This window comes from Platichthys flesus, chromosome 13, assembly GCF_949316205.1.
Source record: "Platichthys flesus chromosome 13, fPlaFle2.1, whole genome shotgun sequence".
NCBI lineage: Eukaryota > Metazoa > Chordata > Actinopteri > Pleuronectiformes > Pleuronectidae > Platichthys > Platichthys flesus.
In genome coordinates, this window is record NC_084957.1 from 11,936,013 (window position 1) to 11,953,708 (window position 17,696).

The 17,696-nt window shown below is 43.0% G+C and overlaps 1 protein-coding gene across 1 annotated transcript in view; it reads right to left on the bottom strand.

Annotated features, from left to right (window-relative positions):
* The window catches only part of lrp2a (low density lipoprotein receptor-related protein 2a), a 45,289-nt gene extending 28,434 nt beyond the window's left edge, over positions 1-16,855 (bottom strand). The window contains exons 1-24 of the mRNA XM_062402062.1: positions 16,783-16,855; positions 11,731-11,838; positions 11,155-11,277; positions 10,594-10,710; positions 10,072-10,182; positions 9,863-9,976; positions 9,619-9,735; positions 8,958-9,101; positions 8,744-8,863; positions 8,413-8,541; positions 7,797-7,966; positions 6,059-6,282; positions 5,206-5,412; positions 4,902-5,104; positions 4,489-4,629; positions 4,095-4,298; positions 3,340-3,532; positions 2,631-2,756; positions 2,333-2,463; positions 1,976-2,113; positions 1,608-1,889; positions 1,226-1,465; positions 699-818; positions 111-227 (exon numbers count right to left, since the gene is read on the bottom strand). Coding sequence (XP_062258046.1) covers positions 111-227; positions 699-818; positions 1,226-1,465; positions 1,608-1,889; positions 1,976-2,113; positions 2,333-2,463; positions 2,631-2,756; positions 3,340-3,532; positions 4,095-4,298; positions 4,489-4,629; positions 4,902-5,104; positions 5,206-5,412; positions 6,059-6,282; positions 7,797-7,966; positions 8,413-8,541; positions 8,744-8,863; positions 8,958-9,101; positions 9,619-9,735; positions 9,863-9,976; positions 10,072-10,182; positions 10,594-10,710; positions 11,155-11,277; positions 11,731-11,838; positions 16,783-16,855 — 3,652 coding nt within the window. The remainder of the gene's footprint in view (positions 1-110; positions 228-698; positions 819-1,225; positions 1,466-1,607; positions 1,890-1,975; positions 2,114-2,332; positions 2,464-2,630; positions 2,757-3,339; positions 3,533-4,094; positions 4,299-4,488; positions 4,630-4,901; positions 5,105-5,205; positions 5,413-6,058; positions 6,283-7,796; positions 7,967-8,412; positions 8,542-8,743; positions 8,864-8,957; positions 9,102-9,618; positions 9,736-9,862; positions 9,977-10,071; positions 10,183-10,593; positions 10,711-11,154; positions 11,278-11,730; positions 11,839-16,782) is intronic.
* Between the last annotated feature and the right edge of the window lie 841 nt (positions 16,856-17,696).

Below are 17,696 nucleotides of genomic sequence, written 5' to 3' on the forward strand. Positions count from 1 at the left end.
AGAATCAATATTCAAGGATGTTAGGAGCTATTTGCATAATCGTGCAAGATCGAGTGATGCTTCAGGTTTATGATCTGGGGCCAAAGGATGTGTTTAAGGGAAATACTTACGACAGTTTCGCTCATCCGAGCGATCGCTGCAATCAAAGACTCCATCACATTTGTAGTAGGAGTTGATACACTGGTGACCTCTGGAGCACTTGAACTCATTCACAGTGCAGTTATAGACTGAAAAGATCCAGTTGAGTATGTTAATACTGATATTCCATATTTTTGCAGTTGTGCATGTATGCTGAGCTACATGGTTGTGAAACACAGGTAATGAGATCTATGAACTGAGAGGCTTAACAAATGCTTGTTGAATTTTTCAGAACATTCAATTGACCTCTACAACATTTAGAGTTATCAACATGCTTGAGCTAATCTGAAATAACTCCGGCCTATAACATGTCACACTGAGAGGATCGACTGAAGCAAGTTTACAGTTAGGTCCAAGTAAAATCGACATGGTCTTGAGATATGAAGCAAATAGAACTGATTAGCAATCTCAAGTCATTTCTATTAGTTATAGAAATATATAAACAAAAAAATAATCAAATAGATTTTATCCGCAAAACACTCAAAAGACAAGTAGAGACCAATTAAGACCTGTGACTATGTGCATGTCCAGGGAAAACTGTCATCTAGAGAGGTACTCACTGCATCCCTGCTCATCTGCCCCATCCACACAGTCCCTGTCCCCGTCACAGACATAGCTGGGATCTATGCAGCGGTGGTCTGGACACTGAAACTGTCCAGGATTACAAATGCTCCTCAGATCTGTCAACACAAATTGTAGAATATGAGAATATAGAGTGGGAACTTCTTCCTTAAAGCGAATTTCTCTGGCTTACTTGGTCTGAGTTTTCTCCACAGAAAAAAAACAATCTTTCAGTAATAATCTAATTAATGTTACTATGTGACTATTAACCAGCTTTCATATCCATGTTTTTATAATTAAAGCCACATACATAGGCTCATCCATTACTTTACTAAAAACTTTAAACTAGTATAATGCAGTTTAAACTCATTCTTTAGACATTGCTTGTAGTTTGGCTCTTGAAATAAAGATCTGCCACTGTACTAAATGTGGGCTCCTTGACGCCTTGCTTCTACCTATTTGGCATTTAGAATTGACAAAGAAATTGTATTAATTTCAAATTGATAGCCTCAATCAGGATACTCACGACAGTCAGCCTCATCCGAACTGTCACCACAGTCATTATCAGTGTCACAACGCCAAGTTTGCGGGATGCAGCGATGGTTGGTACAGGTAAACTGATCGGCAGGACATGTTCCAGGCACGTGTGTTGGGCAGTTGATCTCATCGCTGTTATCGAAACAGTCATTGTGCCCATCACAGCGCCACCTGGCCGGCACACAGCGCTGATTGGCACATGTGAATGCGGAGGGGGAGCAAGTGTTGTCTGAGAAAAAACAGAGGATCTTGATTAAACATCATAAAACTGAAGAGAATTTTTTTTTTAAAAGACCAAGGACATGAAACTGGTTTATACTCTGGTCAGGTTGGACCAGTACAATAAACTGGATTTACAAGAAAAGCATTACTGTTGATTCCGCAGTGGACTTCGTCACTGTTGTCATGGCAGTCATCAACACCGTCGCATCTGTAGCTGTTTGGGACACATTTGCCGTTGCCACAGGAGAAAGAATTGGCTCCGCACTGCAGCGTGGGGGGCTCGCTGGACGGGTCCTCAACACACGTCTGCTGATTGAGCGACAGCTTCATGCCGTATGGGCAACCACACACCCGCTGAGAGTCTGGGGCCGGGAAGCAGAAGTGGCTGCAGTCGCCATTAGGATTCGTCTGCCTGCTGCAGAAGTTGGAACCTGAGAAGGGGAGCACAGGTTGATTACCAAGGAATATGACTGACATGAAGGAGACAGTGAGAGGAGCAGTGACTGAGGCTACTGACCAATCTGAGAGTTGGAGTTGAAGGATTTGACATGCATAATGTGGCTGATTCCTCTTCTGATGATGACCATCTCCCCTCCATCAGTCTTGCGCACACGTACAATGCCACCCAGACGCCAGTCGGTGAAATATGCATAACCTTATTGGGACGGGAGCAACAGAAAGTCTTTTCATTTTTCATCACCTCTTTGTAGCAGTAATTGCTCTTTTGACATGATAAGCATTAAAGTTAAATTGAAAAAACACAGTTCAATCTTAATAGACAGTGTGCGAGGGCACTTCTTCTTTATTTAGATCAAACACATTCTACTTGACTGGAACTTTACAGGAGACTTGTTGTTTATACCAGGCTTATTACCTTCAAAAATGGTGAGACCAAATGGATGGGAGATCTGGGCAATGCGATCCAATGAAAGCCTGTTTTTTCCATCAAAATTGCTGTGCTCAATTTTGTCAAAGAACGCATCCACCCAGTACAGACGCATTGAGCTGCGTGAGATTAAAGCAGAGAAACAAGAGGAGGATGAGAAATAAAATACAGTCACACAAATACTCAAATACAAGATCATTGTTTAAAAAACAAAAAAACGATGTATCTTTAGTGATATTAAGAAGGTGAAATGGTGTATTATGAGGCTGTAGGACTTCTGGCTTACCTCCAGTCGATAGCTAGGCCGTTTGGCCAGCCGAGACTGGTGTTTACAATAGACAGGGCATGTGACCCGTCACACCATGCCCTCATAATCTTCGCTGGCCGGTACCAGTCAGTCCAAAAAATATACCTTTAAAAAAAATAAAATAAACAAGGATCAAAAATCATATTTCAATCAAAAAAGCTTTTATATTAGATTCTTTCACATTATGGAGCTTTTTGGTTTAATCCAACTACAATACTGGCCTTCACACTCAACTAATCTCAGCTGCTGGACACAGAGGTCTTTTGACTTTGAGGCAATCGGAAATAAGAGCTTGTTCTAAATAAGGAGTCTTGTTTGATACAGTTTATGAATTGGTGAGTACATTTCAAGGTGTGTGACCAGGTTTACTGTACATGGTTGCTTTTGCAGTGATTTCCTTCCCTATCCTTAAAAACAAAGAAATATTCTAAAAACAAATTAAAGTGGAGAACATTCAGTAGGTGTAGGTGTAAACTGGCTTAAAGCTCTTTTATTGGGGCAGTATAAATGCATGATAGTAATATTTCCCAATACAAGTCTGAATAACACTGTACCCCATCAACCTTAAAAGTGCAGAATCAGATGTGACCCTGCATTACCTACTTAACCTCTTAAAGTGGAGTGTAAGCAAAATGTTAATATATTACATTTGGGTACAAGCAAGTCTAAGGATCTTATACTGATTTACCCGAGGAGAGGATGCACCACGATGGCCCTCGGGTTGTTGAGGTTACGCACGATGGCTCTCCTCGACTTATCGGCCAGCTTCATGACCGATATGCTCCGGTATCGCGGGTCAGTCCAGTAGAGGTTTTTTGAAATCCAGTCGTAAGCCAGGTCCTCCACACCTTCCACTCTATTGGCTGCCAGCACCTCCCTCCCTGTACAGATCAGACCACAGTTTACCACAGAGATGAAAGAGGAACACATTTAAATAAATAGGCTGTCAGCTTTAATTTTCCCCGTGTGGACCAGACAGGACAGAAAAAACTAGAGCAGCTCCAAAAACAACATCGCAGATCAGGACAGTGGTGGTTCTTTTCTTTTTTTTTTGGTCCGGTGTGACTCCTCAGGGATTACCACATTAGTAACGACTTGCCACGGCTGAAGTGGTCGTTTATTAACTAAACATCAAAACTGCTCGGTAAACCACCCTTGATTAGTCTCTACTCAGAAGATTAGTTTTAGATTTTAAGTTTATTTTATCATTCACTTCCATTGTCCATACTCGTGTCCATTCACTCCCCCATTGTACCAGTCGGCCCCATCAGGCACTCCCATAACTCCCTGTATAAGCCTGACTGAATCACATGGTAGAGCTCTCTGCTCCAAATATGTAAGCACAGAGAAAACACTGTAAACATTTTAGCCGCTGAGCTTTTCTACTATTGTTGTGAATGTCTACGATATTGTAGTCCTTACACACAGCGACATGATTCTCACCTGTCCCATCCACTTTCTGTTTGTAGATGATATCTTTGGTTGTATCTGAGAAGAAGATGGCGTCGTCTTCGGCACTAAAGTCCACCCCAACAAAATAGGAAGGTGATCCTGTGATGGGCAGGATGATGTCTTCCTGGGTGGAGAGGTTAAAGGGGATCCCTCTCACAGAGAGCTGGCTGGAGAACAGCAGAAACTGCCTCACAGCTGCAATGAGAACATCAGCACACAAAACAATAGACATCAGTGCTATGTTTCACCACAACATCATAATGAAACAAGTAAGCCGAGGTTTGATGGCATGACACCAATGTTGGTTGGTGGTGTGTAGGTGCATTATATCTTTAGGGAGTTTGGTATAATTAGTGAAATTAATAATAGTAGAACTTTCTTTTACCCAAACAACGCTTTCCATCAGCATGGAGGTCATAGCCCATGCGACATTTGCACCTGTAACCTAGTCCTCCATTGTCACTCCTGTGACTCAGAACACAGATCTGCTCACAGCCACCTCTGTCTGCACTGCAAGGGTTTGGCACTGGAGACAAGACAAAACAAATCCCAGTAGATAGATAGATAGATGGATACTTTATTAATCCCGAGGGAAATTCAGTAAATGGCATGAGACACTCATATGAGACAAATTAGGGACTGTGATCTTCTTCAACGATAGCTATTTGTAACTCTTCCTTTTGAAACAACAGCAGAAAATCTGGGGTTAATTTACACTGAAGTTCTGTAGAACAATGAGACAAGTTTGTAAGCTGGACCACTCTGAAGAATGCACGCTTGGCTCAGTAAGGGTCTTACCTTGAGGCTGTTTCAGCTGATGAATCACTGCTACTCCATGTGGAGTCTGAGCTGTACTGTAAACCACCTGAGGACTGCTGTCGGTGAACTTGTTGGCCTTCATCACAGCCATCTTGGTCCAGTCCGTGAAATAGACACTGTGCTCAAACAGGCTGATGCTAAATGGGTTTGGGATCACGGCACCTCCATGGACCACTGTTTTCCTATTAAAGGAAATAATGATAAAATGATTTATTCCATTATCAACGCATTCATCTTTCTTGTAATTGTCTTCATTTTGTGGGATCCCATGTGGTATCTGTACCGGTGGAGGCCATCATATGTTGCCGTTTCGATGTAGTCATAGCGGCTGTCCACCCAGTAGATGCGCTTGGCCTCGATGTCCACTGTGAGACCAGCAGGCCAGCCCAGTTTACTCCAAACGATGCCGTGACGGTTTGTGCCGTCCATGAAAGCCCGCTCCAGGCCTGGCTGCTCATTCAGCGCCTCCCAATCTGTGAAGAACATGTACCTGTGTGAAAGGAGGGGAAAAGATTTATCAGTTGGCCGTTAAAATACTCAGCATTTACCCTTTCATTGATATATTGGTATCAGCGTTTGACGATATGCACCTTTACAAAAAATTTTATTTTCTAATTTTGTATTAATAGTGTTTTCTAATAAAGTGTATGGTTGAATTGAAAAATATCAAGATTCAACTACAATTCTTAGTCATAAACGTTTGATAATGACATCTTAGTTATCCTTGCCATTTAAAAATATAAATAAACAAACTACTAGCCAATATATCTGACATTTTGTACTCTCTAATATTAGTATCAACATTAGCCCCAAAATCCACATCTGCTGGTCTCTAGTGTCCACAGCCTCAGACCATGTTCCAGGTGGGCGGCTCTGCCTCTCAACAGAATGCTGTTTAATTTACAGTGAGCAACTTCTCTGCAGCCACCACCAACCTCCCCCCTTGAACTGTACTATTGGATTACACTGAGGGTCATCACTTACATTGCTCCACACTAATCCACCCAGGGCAATCTCCTAATCTCACACACACACCCCCCCATTATTCCATGCCAATGGAGCACGACAGATACTATATGTGGGGATGGGGGGACAGTTGAATGGAAAGCTGGATGGAAACCAGGAGATGTGCTTACCCTACAGTGGGGTCCAGTGCCAGTCCTCTAGGGTTTCCGAGGTTCTCGGTGATGAGCGTGACCCGGTTACTTCCATCAAAGTCCACCATGTCAATCCTGTTGACGCTGGCCTCAACCACGTACAGTTTATTGTTCACCCAATCCACGGCCAAGTTCTCCGGGTAGTCAACTGATACGTTCAAAACCACCTGCATGTTGGAACCGTCCATATCCACAGAAAACACCTGTAGACAAAACACACCATTGTTGTCGGGAACTTAGCCCTTAGGTGGATACTGCTTCTAAAAATAAAGGAAAAATATTTAAAGACAGATCCAGATTTTATCAAGACTATTTTAGTATATACCCACATACATGTAGGTGTATTGGATGGGTTATTGGGTGCTGCAATTGAAAACCCTTCCCATTAAGGGATCCCATTAGTTATTTAGTGTAGGTGAGTGGAGAAAAATCCACAGTCTTGGTTTGGTGTAAAAATTACTACTGAAGTTTATCTACAGCAAATATTTGGCTTCTTTGGGATAAGCTCGTCAAATCAAGTGGGTATCTTTCAAAATTATGTTCTTCTTTCTTTAAACTAAAGTCCGTCTTTGCATTTCAGTGATTTCTTGCCGAGCGATGGCAGCGTCAGAAACACAACATGAGGATTTTAATCTGATTAAACTGTCTTACATTTTTAAATCTGTGAGATAATCATCTGAACCTACCACTCTAAAGATACCATAGGTCTTCACAGCAGATAGTTTTAAATGTCGCAGCAGGAAAAGCACAGGTGTTGGTGACAACAGTAACAATGGCTCTGTTCTTGTTCAGGTGTAATTAGATGTGTGACAGTGCACCGACGCACTCATTCCCAGGGTCCTGAAACTGAAGCAGCTCGATGGACTTCAGCCATTATTGATGTCATTATTTTCACCAGTGCTTCTCCTACTGTGACAAAGGAAAAAAAAAAGGTCTGTGATGACACTAGCTTCTCTGTCTGGAAGCCTCGGTGGCATGCAGCTGGTTCCGGGTGCACTGCTCTGCTTCTTTTGAAACAAAATCCCGACATCTAAAAAAGCAGGATTTTCAACTGACCTGTTTACAGAGAAACAGAAGATGTGGAAATCGCCCGATAGTTTAACCTTTCCAGTAGCATTCACATGCCCTGTTTGTTCTCTCCCTACTCTGAATCTGACATGCTGCCATGGAGGTGGCTGAAACACACAGATGCCCAGTCAGAGATGTGTCCTAGTCTTTGGCTGCGGCTCGAACCATCGAGGAGCCAAGGCATGGGCTGAACAAAGACTTTTTAGATGGCCAAAGAATGCATGTACATGTACAGTGCCACTGAAAACAAATACAGCGTGATTAACTTCGAACAAGATCCAATTACAAAAATTGCACACTGGTATGTGAACATCATACCAGCCTATCAGACGGGCATCAGGATCAGGCAATTTGGATTCCTTTCCACATCTATTTCCCCCCTTCATTATGACTCAGCCACAAAGGAGCCAACAGCAATCCCATTATTATAGTATCAGCATTTCTGATATTTTAACAGATAACAGCGAGAATTCAGTAACGGTCAGCTCCAGTCCAACTCCATTATTTACTCAAAGAAGACACTAGTCTACCACTCATGAAATGTTACCCAGCCATAACAGACTACTGTGGGGGAACTGCACTTTCCATTACCATAGTAGTAAGAATAAATAAATCATTGAATATTTAAATTGGTTATAAGAAAACGTACCTTATTCTGAATTGTATCAGTCCAGAAGATCTTTTGCAGAGCGTAGTGGAAGTCCACTCCCACTGCAACGCCTCGGTTCTGTGAATGGACCAAAGTGCGCAGATTGTTGCCGTGGACGTCACCTATTAAAAGGTCTCTGCCATTCGAAAATATCAAAGAAGGGACTCCAGCTGCAGAGGAAACAGCAAACAACAAGTCACAAAACACAGCAAGATGGAATCTGCATCTGTAAAAAGTTTTACATGTACAGAATGCAGCACATTATTCCAGGTCCATGACTCGGACTAATGAAGGTAGAGGATTAATGAAGGTAGAGGACTTTCTATCCGTTGTCATTTCACACTCATTTTTTTTTTACTCATACTCTTCAAAGGCAAATATGTCAACACTCTCGGTATGTTCAACAGAGGACAGAGACTAGCTAAAACAACACTCAGCACGCAACGATGCACCACAAAGCAGCACAAGCTCTCAGCAGAGCAGCCACAGAGGTCTGCAAGAAGGGAAGTGGGTCTGTGCTAGTGGGCTTCAATGGGGTGGACCGTTCATATGTTCAGAATTGGAGCATACTGCATGTAAAACCACCCAGTTTGGACGGGGAGGGTGCAACACTCACTGGAGACGTCGGCCCTGCAGTGTCTGTGCTGCTCCAGCGTGTAGCCCTCGCGGCAGCTGCAGCGATGGGAGCCGACGCGGTCCTCACACAGCTGGTCACACACACCCCACATCGAACAGTCATCAAAGTCTTCATCATGAAATCAGAGCGGATGAGGATTAAACACCAGTTTTGTAACGTTTGAGTCACAGTGCATATTCAAAAGGTGTTTTCACATTATTAATGATTCCAAACAGGTATGAAAAGATCTACTGCTTACTTTATCAGTAAACATACAAAAAAATCTAAATCATTGGGCAATGTCACAATAGGAATATATATATATATATACCTAAACACGAGCGACTATTGTTGCTGTTGACAATGTAGCCAGAAGGACATGAGCAGCTCCCTCCTTCGGGAGAAGCATGACACCGGTACTCGCAGCTGAGAGTGGCACATCTCCAGATACCTGACCAACACAGAGACCAGAGCGGTGAGGAACACAATTCAGTGGCATGGTTTCTGCGATATCAGCCGTGTACACTGGTTGTGATGGTACTGACTGCAGTTGCGGCCAGCGGTGGTGTTGGTCTCATCCTCTCCGTCGGGACAGTGAGTTGTCCCGTCACACAGCTGATCCATGGGTATACACAGGCCCGAGGAGGGACAGGGCCATTCTCCTGGGTAACACTCTCTCGGCACATTATCTGTAGGCCAAACACATTCGTCGTCTTTCAATACTTATACATGGGAAAAAAAATAGGACAGCACTAGGCTTTAAATGTGACTGTTGGGATTTTACACTGGGTTCCACAGGAATGCGGCACTGGTCTAAAGAAATTTGTGACTAGGACTTAATTGTGAGGGAATTTACTGTCCCTTTAAATCGATGCAGGGGAGTGGAGCTTTGAGGGGGTCACATGGGGGCTCAGAGGGCTACTGCAGCCCATCCTCTAAAAACACACACTCTTCACAGCCGTGTGAAGGAATTCTAAAGCCCTTTGGGGGGGCTGCGCAATCTTGTGCCACAAAGAGGCGTTTGAATAGCGCACTTAAAGGAGCACAGGCATAGTGTCTCGCTCGCCCCGAATCAACCGTGGTGACTGGAGCTGAATCTGGTTCACACAGAGAGCTCCAGTTGTAACCCAGTAAACCCACTCAGTTTTCCTGTCTCACTAAAAATGAACTAAACGTACGACAACTGGTTCCCAACTACATCCATACCGCAGCCTTTTTCATCAGCATTGTCTTCACAATCGTCCTCTCCATCGCAAAGCCAGACTTGATGGATACAGCGGCCACTTGGGCAGGTGAAGTAGTTGCCCTTACAGGTAGGATATGCTGTTGAAATGGAGAGTTTGAATACACATCAAAGATTAAATCATTGTGGGCAGAGATATGATTTATTAGACTGACAATGTGGTTAGATAAAAGAGAAAAAGAGGATATAGAGACAGAGGCTACGTACTGCAATTTATCTCGTCACTTCTGTCTCCACAATCGTCATCATGGTCACAGACGTAGCGTTGAGGAACACACTCGCCGTTATGGCACGGAAACCGGCCCGTGTTGCATTGCTGTGCTAAAAAGGACACAAAAGGAAACCATATAGTTACTGGTCAGCACAAGTGACAGTGGCTTGGAAATGCCTTGTTCTAAAATTGACTGGTTTCTTACTGCAGTTCGCCTCATCAGAGCCATCGCGGCAGTCAAGTTTCTGGTCGCATCGCTGGGTCCGGTTGTAGCACGCCCCATTAGCACATCTCAACTGTGTACACTCGGGGTAATCTGGAAGATTGAATCATCATCAGGGGGATGCAATGTATTCAAATCCTCCTGACAACTGTGTGCATTTCAGCTTTCAAATGTGAAAATCGCGGGAATGGGAAGGATAAAGAACTCAAATTTAACACCGCCACCATAACAACGGCAGCCGCCGCAGCATTCTTTATGCAATTGTGAGATTACCACAGTGTGTAGTGCTGTGGGTCTACCATGTCGGGACAATAATGGCATAGCAGCTGAACTTCAGCTTGACTAATCCACCAAGGAATCTGCAATCAACCTTTGACAACAAGAAGCATATTGTGGCCCATTCTGTCAGTCAGCGAGCCTCTTAATCTTAACAAATTGATTAAAATGCCTCAGGAGCCTGAGATGTAAAAAAAAAAAAGGAATCCACCCTGGACAAAAACTTACGGCAGTTTCTCTCATCCGACCCATCTGAGCAGTCCGCCAGTCTGTCACACTGGTATTCTCCGGGGATGCACGCCCTGTTACTGCAGCTGAACTGGCCACTGGTGCACGTTGGTCCAGCTGGGGATTTAGACATAGGAAGGTTTGAGCCAGATAGATAAAGTTGGATCTACTTGGAAATATACAACACTGTAATTAAAATACTTAACCTCCTCATCCTCACAGAACCTTTGCCAGGGTCATTTCGTTTTTTTCCAAATCACAGATTTTAATTCAAGTTTGTAATAAAAAACATTAAGGTGTTACCTAACACCAAATAAAACTTAATTAAACAGCAAGACATTTTGAAATTTATTATAGTAAACAACATCTACTTAAACACACAATATTGATTTGGGGCTGCAGCAAAAAAGGCATCTGAGTACTTCAATTAAAAGTGTGATATTATACATGGTAAATTAAATATATATATACGTGTGTGTGTGTGTGTGTGTGTGTGTGTGTGAGTGTGTGTGTAAAGGTTTCAGGTGACAAAGAATTGCTGATATGGTAAGATATACTCACGGCAGTGCTGCCTCTCATCGGAACCATCCTCGCAGTCTTCCTCATCATCACACACCCACAGATCAGGGATACACTCACCGTCACTCAAGCACTGGAAGTGACTGTCATCACATGATACCTGAGCTGTGGGAACATGGGAACACACACAGAGCATTTCATTATTTATAACAGTGGACTGAAATCCACTGGTAGAGCTATATTTTCTTCTACTTGTGATTTTAAGTTACTTGTACTTTAGTGTTTTACTTCTGCTAAACAAAATTTCTAAGGAAAATATTGTTATTTACACTCAATAACTACATTTGGCTACTATAGTTTACTTTCAGATTAAGAAGTTAAATATGATGATGTGCTAAAGAGAAGTATATTCTTCTAAAGTCTTAATAAAGAACATCACTTCTTTTCTTTTACCGAAAACTAATATTTATGTAATTGTGAGTATTTCTCTCACCACTGATGTAATAAGAGGGATCAGGTCGGGATGGCACATCCAACGAGAATCATGAAGATCCCAACCCTCTCAGAGAATATATTGGCATATAATAAACATGACATAATGAGTGATGAGTAACTCACGGCAGTCATGCTCATCAGAGTCGTCCACGCAGTCTGATGTCCCATCACAGCGCCAGTTACCTGGGATACATCTGCCTGTCCCACAGCGGAACTGCCCCAATTCACATCCTGTGAACAATTAAAATTTGACCTAATTCAGTACTTCATTTAAAGCATTTTCTTGCATGCTAATATGACTGTTATCCACTACTATCATTCAGTTTCTAAATTGTTGAAATATAAATGTTGATTCAATAATTAATCATATCACTATTCAAATATTTCCCAAACCTTTGTTATTCTACTCATTCCTGTCATAAAAAAGAGATCAGATAATACCTAAACACTGTATATTTAATGAAAACATGGCATGAGGGGGCAGAGACGCCTTCCACTGATGGAGCATGTTGTTAATAGCATTGACGAGCCTTGGAGACAAGCGTGCCAGCCGTCCTCCCGACAGTTACACAACCTTCACTGCACTCATCCCGAGCCTCCTTTTGATGTGCTCACTGAGTGGCATCTGTAGAGATAAGGTGCTACCACTCTACCTTCCCTGACGTTTTCCAGGGGAGATTGATTCAGGCAGCATAGTTCAGTGGCAGAGCACTCCGTCAGACCCGTCCAAATAGGAATGTGCAATTCTGATTGTCTCTCCGACAGCCTGATTTATGGTGCATGCTGTTCCTGTCCGGTCTGAGGTGTAATTGGAATAAATAGTGGTACTGGGTGGTACCACCACCATTTCAACCCAAATTCTTCACGAGACGAGCGTGGTGGTGATTGGTGGTGCATGCTTTGGGTTGGTGGTCTATGTCTGTTCTGCTGTATCTTGCATTCTGAAAACACTCAACACAATAGACTAACAGCAAAACTAAAAACTTATCAAATAATCAAAATTAAATGCTGCATTACTCCTCTGTAACGCCTTAAAGCTACTAGAAATTAAAGAGACATGTTGTGTCAAACATATATATGCCTATGTGTGGTTGTATGTGCAGTAACAAAGTAAAATCTTAAAGATACAATATTAAACATTTCTAAGTTTTGTTTTATTGAGTTTAAATCAGGGAGTTTATCATCTCTTTTATCTAATATACTCTCTAAAAGATGGATGACTTCCACATCAGTTGTTGGGATCACTGCATGTGCTACTGCAGTCAAATCTTTAAAAACACAGGTTAACTGAAAACCAACCAAACGTCTTCACGATCAACCCGGCAAAACCAGGCTGCAAATTTAACTCCTGCAGCAGCTACCTGGGAAGCAAACCGTTTTTCCTGCTCAGTTTACTAATGATAAAATTGCTCACGATCTGCTCAAAGGAAGCCTTTGTTACAAGGCAGTGATCCCTGAGGTTTCAGCATCATCTATAGCTTGGCAGCAGGGACAAGTGTACAGTATAAGAATGGCAAAGAGATGCTCTCTGTTAAACAAAAATACAAAATTTTCCCTGTAATAAAGGCATATTTGTTGATTTTAAGTATTAAATGACAACACCGGATCAACAAAGATTAAAAAACAAATAAAGTGTACAGTAAAAATGTTTTCCTATTATTTAAATGTAAAGTTATTACATTCAAACAACAATAATAACACTATTAATGAAAGAAAACCGTAAAAATGTCCTTAACAAATAAATAAAATCTGCTTTGGAAAAGATCAAGATGTTTAAAGCTCCCATACATTGAGGCCTGCAGTTTGTCAACTTCAAACCACGTATTCCCAGGAGCATCGTCGACAGGAGGCTTTCAGATGTAGCCAGTATTTCCTGGCAGTATCACTTCTGGGAAAGGTGACAGATACAGTGAAGCAGAACCTTTCAACAACGCTGCGTTGTGTGAGGGTTCCTCTTACATCCTAACTAGAACATCACCTTTGTAAGTTTTCCTTAATCCTCAAGTTTCTATCCCTACATCATAACAAAGTGGCAATCCGACTACCTCTGTCAATATTACATACAAGACTGAGTGAATGATGCAAATCCACTGATTAGAAGGTTTAGTCCGAGTCAGTTAATGAGTGTTTTATACCTGTACTTTGTGTTTTATTGGTGGTTTTCCTTTCTCTTCTTTCCAGCCTTGTGTTTTCAAAATTAGCAACTTAAACCCACAGCAGGAGAGCACACCGCACCATCCATGCAGAAAGATAAGGACGCCCTACTATTGACCAACAAAGAAGAGCAGTGGAGGAATTTTCATTAGAATGAAACCCCCCAAAAGCCTTAAACCCCACTGTGAAATTACAATGGCACAAAAGAGGTGCCAGCAGGGCTGCAAACTCATAACTGGAAGTGTCGCCATAAAAATGCCACTCTGGAGATGGGCAGGAGGAGGCAGAGTACAGTAAGGCTCACTTCCTGCGATAAGGTCAAGCAAAAATAAAACGCGAGCTCCCCTCTCACGGCCACCCATTAAGCAGACCTGGGCACTGCCACTGAAACCCTCTGAATCTCCCTCTTGTCACGTGGGGTCCCTGAAAGATGTCGTCAAGCTTTCACTGACATCGTCTTGTTTTGCCGCATTCTTCCAAACGGACTGAATGTGTGTGTGTGTGTGTGTGTGTGTGTGTGTGTGTGTGTGTGTGTGTGTGTGTGTGTGTGTGTGTGTGTGTGTGTGTGTGTGTGGAGAAGAGTTGTGAAAACGGCTGCTGGCAGCATGAAACACTGGACCTGTCCATGCTGTCAGAGTGAAGTGCTGCTGCCTATTTCATATGGAAATCAAAGCAGCAGAATGCAGTCAATTGCCAAACAAGTGACTTTGGCTTGAACTGCGACGCACAGAAGACTGAAAAAACGGGGGGGCTTTGGCAGTGGCATGGGAGCAAAAGGAAGAAATGGATGGAGCGAGGGATAAAGCTTTGGTCTGGTTACTACTGCGGGAAACTCAACATGAGTTTTGTGTAAAATGTAACAGAGAATTAAGTTGTTACGATGCAATGAAACATCCACTGGACGACTTATTTCTCCTCAGTGCAGTGAGTCACAGATCACCAGCTGTGAGTTGGAGGGCTGGACTCCATCCTCGGTGTCTGTAACCTAGACTCAGGGAGCAGCAGGAAAAGAAAGGATTTGCTCTTGATCGGTGCCAACTGCATTCTTGTTTTTCTAACGCTGTGTTACTGTTGCACAAGGATTTAGGCTCCTACACCGGAAAGAAGCCGGCATGAGGTTTAACGTGCACATGCCGGCGAGTTTGTATGACCTTAGAAGTTTGACCGCAATGTTTTTTTTTATCAACGTCATAAGAGACTAAAACCGAAAATATGTTTGATCAAATTGAGACAGACTTTAGCAGACTGAAAAGACATTAGTAAACATGTCTGTTTTCATTATACTGTTTCACAGTCCTCTCATGAAGTAACAACTTAATGAGTAGCATAATTGAGGTTGTTGTTGTTGTGAACTTAATGGGTTATTAGGATGTCAGCGGCCAATGATTAATGGAGAAAAACAATCTACTAACAAAATATGTGTAGAACAGCTAAATCTGCAGAGGGTAGTTAACCACCCCCCGACAGTCGCATCAGCTATTAGTGCCAGTGTCAGCATTCTGCATCGGACTCAAGGCTGAGGCCGGGATAGTGTGTCACGGAAAGTTACGGAAGAAACAACTATCACACTTAAGGATTTGGGCGGAGGATCAAGCCGAGATTAGGGGAAGTACATTGTCCCCTCAAAGTGGAACTACACAAATAAACCATTTGTAATCTGTACCGTGTACTCCCAATGTGATTCACGCTTAACTGGAAATGTTCAGGAAGCTTATTCCACTGTGGTGGTCACTGGTCTCATTAATGAGCCGTTGTTTTTATACCTTCAGATGAAAGATATATGGAGGAACCACATCACAACCCACCAGTCTCCGAACCTGTATTATTGTGTGTTAATCTAACACAGATTACTACTGAAGATACTGTGCTTCTTAGATAAGACTTCATTTTGTTTGTTTCAGTTGTCGTCATCAAAATTCAGCTGTGAGTACTGAGACTGCTGCGATTCAGAGGAAATGCCAGGTAACATTTTTTCAGATGCCACAGTCTCAGATATATATTGTCTTTTTTTGGCATGTAGAGTTTGACCTTTTCTTTTCTTTTTTTCTGTGTCTGTCAGCCAGTGAGGAAATAGGACGTTCCATAATGAATCAATAAGAAAAGCAGTAGCTGTGACCTTACTCTCCTTACAGTTCTTTCTCTCAACTTTAAACTGCTCCTTAGGCAGAAATGGTTCCACTCTGCAGCACCTGCAGTGTAATTAGTTGCTTGATTCACACTAAGGAGCTTACGTACTGAGGGTTGAGCAAAAAGAAAGCAGATTACAATTTGAGAAGCAGGATCCAGCCGGGGCGACAAACACAGGGAGACAAACACGAGGACTGTCATGTACAAAAGAGCAGCATCACAGCATGTTGTTCGTCCGTCTCGCGTTGGGACAATAAAGTCCTTCCCTCTCCGGGGCACGATCAAGTTTGAATCAGTGATTTTTGCGACCTGCCCCGCCGAATGAGATTTGTACCAGCAGCCCTCAGTCCTCACAGATTGTCTGTAAGTCACATGCTCTTTTCTGTTACCTAGCAACAGTAAAGCTCAGGCAAAAGTTCCTCAGGAGAACTTCCAATCAGTCTGAGGGGGGGGGGGGCTTTGTGCCTAACCTTTAAAGCAATACTATGTGGTAAAACGTTTAGCTCTACAGCCAGATTTACTTTATCTTAAGGCCACATTAACATGAGTGGAGGATATCGAGTAGCTCGGGGATAACAGGGGCTTTCTCAGTCAGCAGCAGGGTTGTTTTCAAGCGTTCACCCAATTTGAATGTCTTACTTTATTATAAAAAATAAACTGCTCTCACCTTTATCTTTAATTCAGCCAAGCAAAAAATGAAAGAAAAAAGTTCAGTTCCACTGAGGTTTGTTTTGAATTGAGCAACAAGTGCAATGGGAGGAGGGGGGATCTCTGGTATCTCAACAACCCTCCCTTTGCCCCAGTGAATCTTTAAGGTGTCACTGAGTGTGGATGAAATAAATAAATTGGAAAATAAAGCCCCCCCAAATAAATAAAATAAATCACAGCACTTACCCTCAGAGTGGCACCATCGCACGCAGCACACGACGAAGACGAGGAGGAGTCTGAGTAGCGGTGCTCTCCACATTCTGGCCGGTCCGTCCAGCTCCGCGGTGCAGATGGAGGAGCTGTGGGGGGGGGGACTGGCCCTGGGATGCTGTTGCCTTCCTCTTGTCTGTCTCTCTCGGCCCCGCGAGTTGATGAGAAGGGGGCGTGCACAAAGGCCCGGAGCCGCTCCCCCCCTCCCAGCCCCAGCCCCAGCCCCGGCCCTCCGGATAAATCCCTCTGGCCCTGGAATCTGCATAACGCCATGCGGGCCCGACTTGTCCCGTGTGCCGGTGAATTCTTTTCACTCGGCTCCGTGTGTTTGCTCCATACTTGGGATTTAAAGTCGCTGCTGCTGAGGAAAAACAATCATGGGACTATTCGATTATACGAACTAATGGAAATAACCATAATAAACCAGGGAGTCCTGGAGGCCTGGTGATGTCACGTAATCCCTGCGTGTCTGGTCCGAGCCTGATTAGTAGTAGACTTGTTGCGGCATATTTTACACCAACAACCCCCACACAGTGCATTTAATGTACACACACAATAATAATTCACTTTATGAGTATTTTACACATTCAGAACGAAGCGTTGAGATGTTATAAATCCATTTATTTAATTTAGGGAAGCGTAGGGATATCGCTCAATTGATACACGACAGACTTCTACAACACGAGGTAAAAGCGACCAATAAAACTGCCACGTTGAAATATAAAGTAACGCACAACTGACAAAGGGGATTTAAGGAACACTTAGAAGATTACCGTTGTTTGTTGGTACGGTGCGTACCTCCACTGGTCACCGGTTTTAAGCTGAACGGCGCCATCTTGCGGCCGAGCAACGTATCCGTCTCTGTTGCCAGTAGCGACCGAGCAACTGAA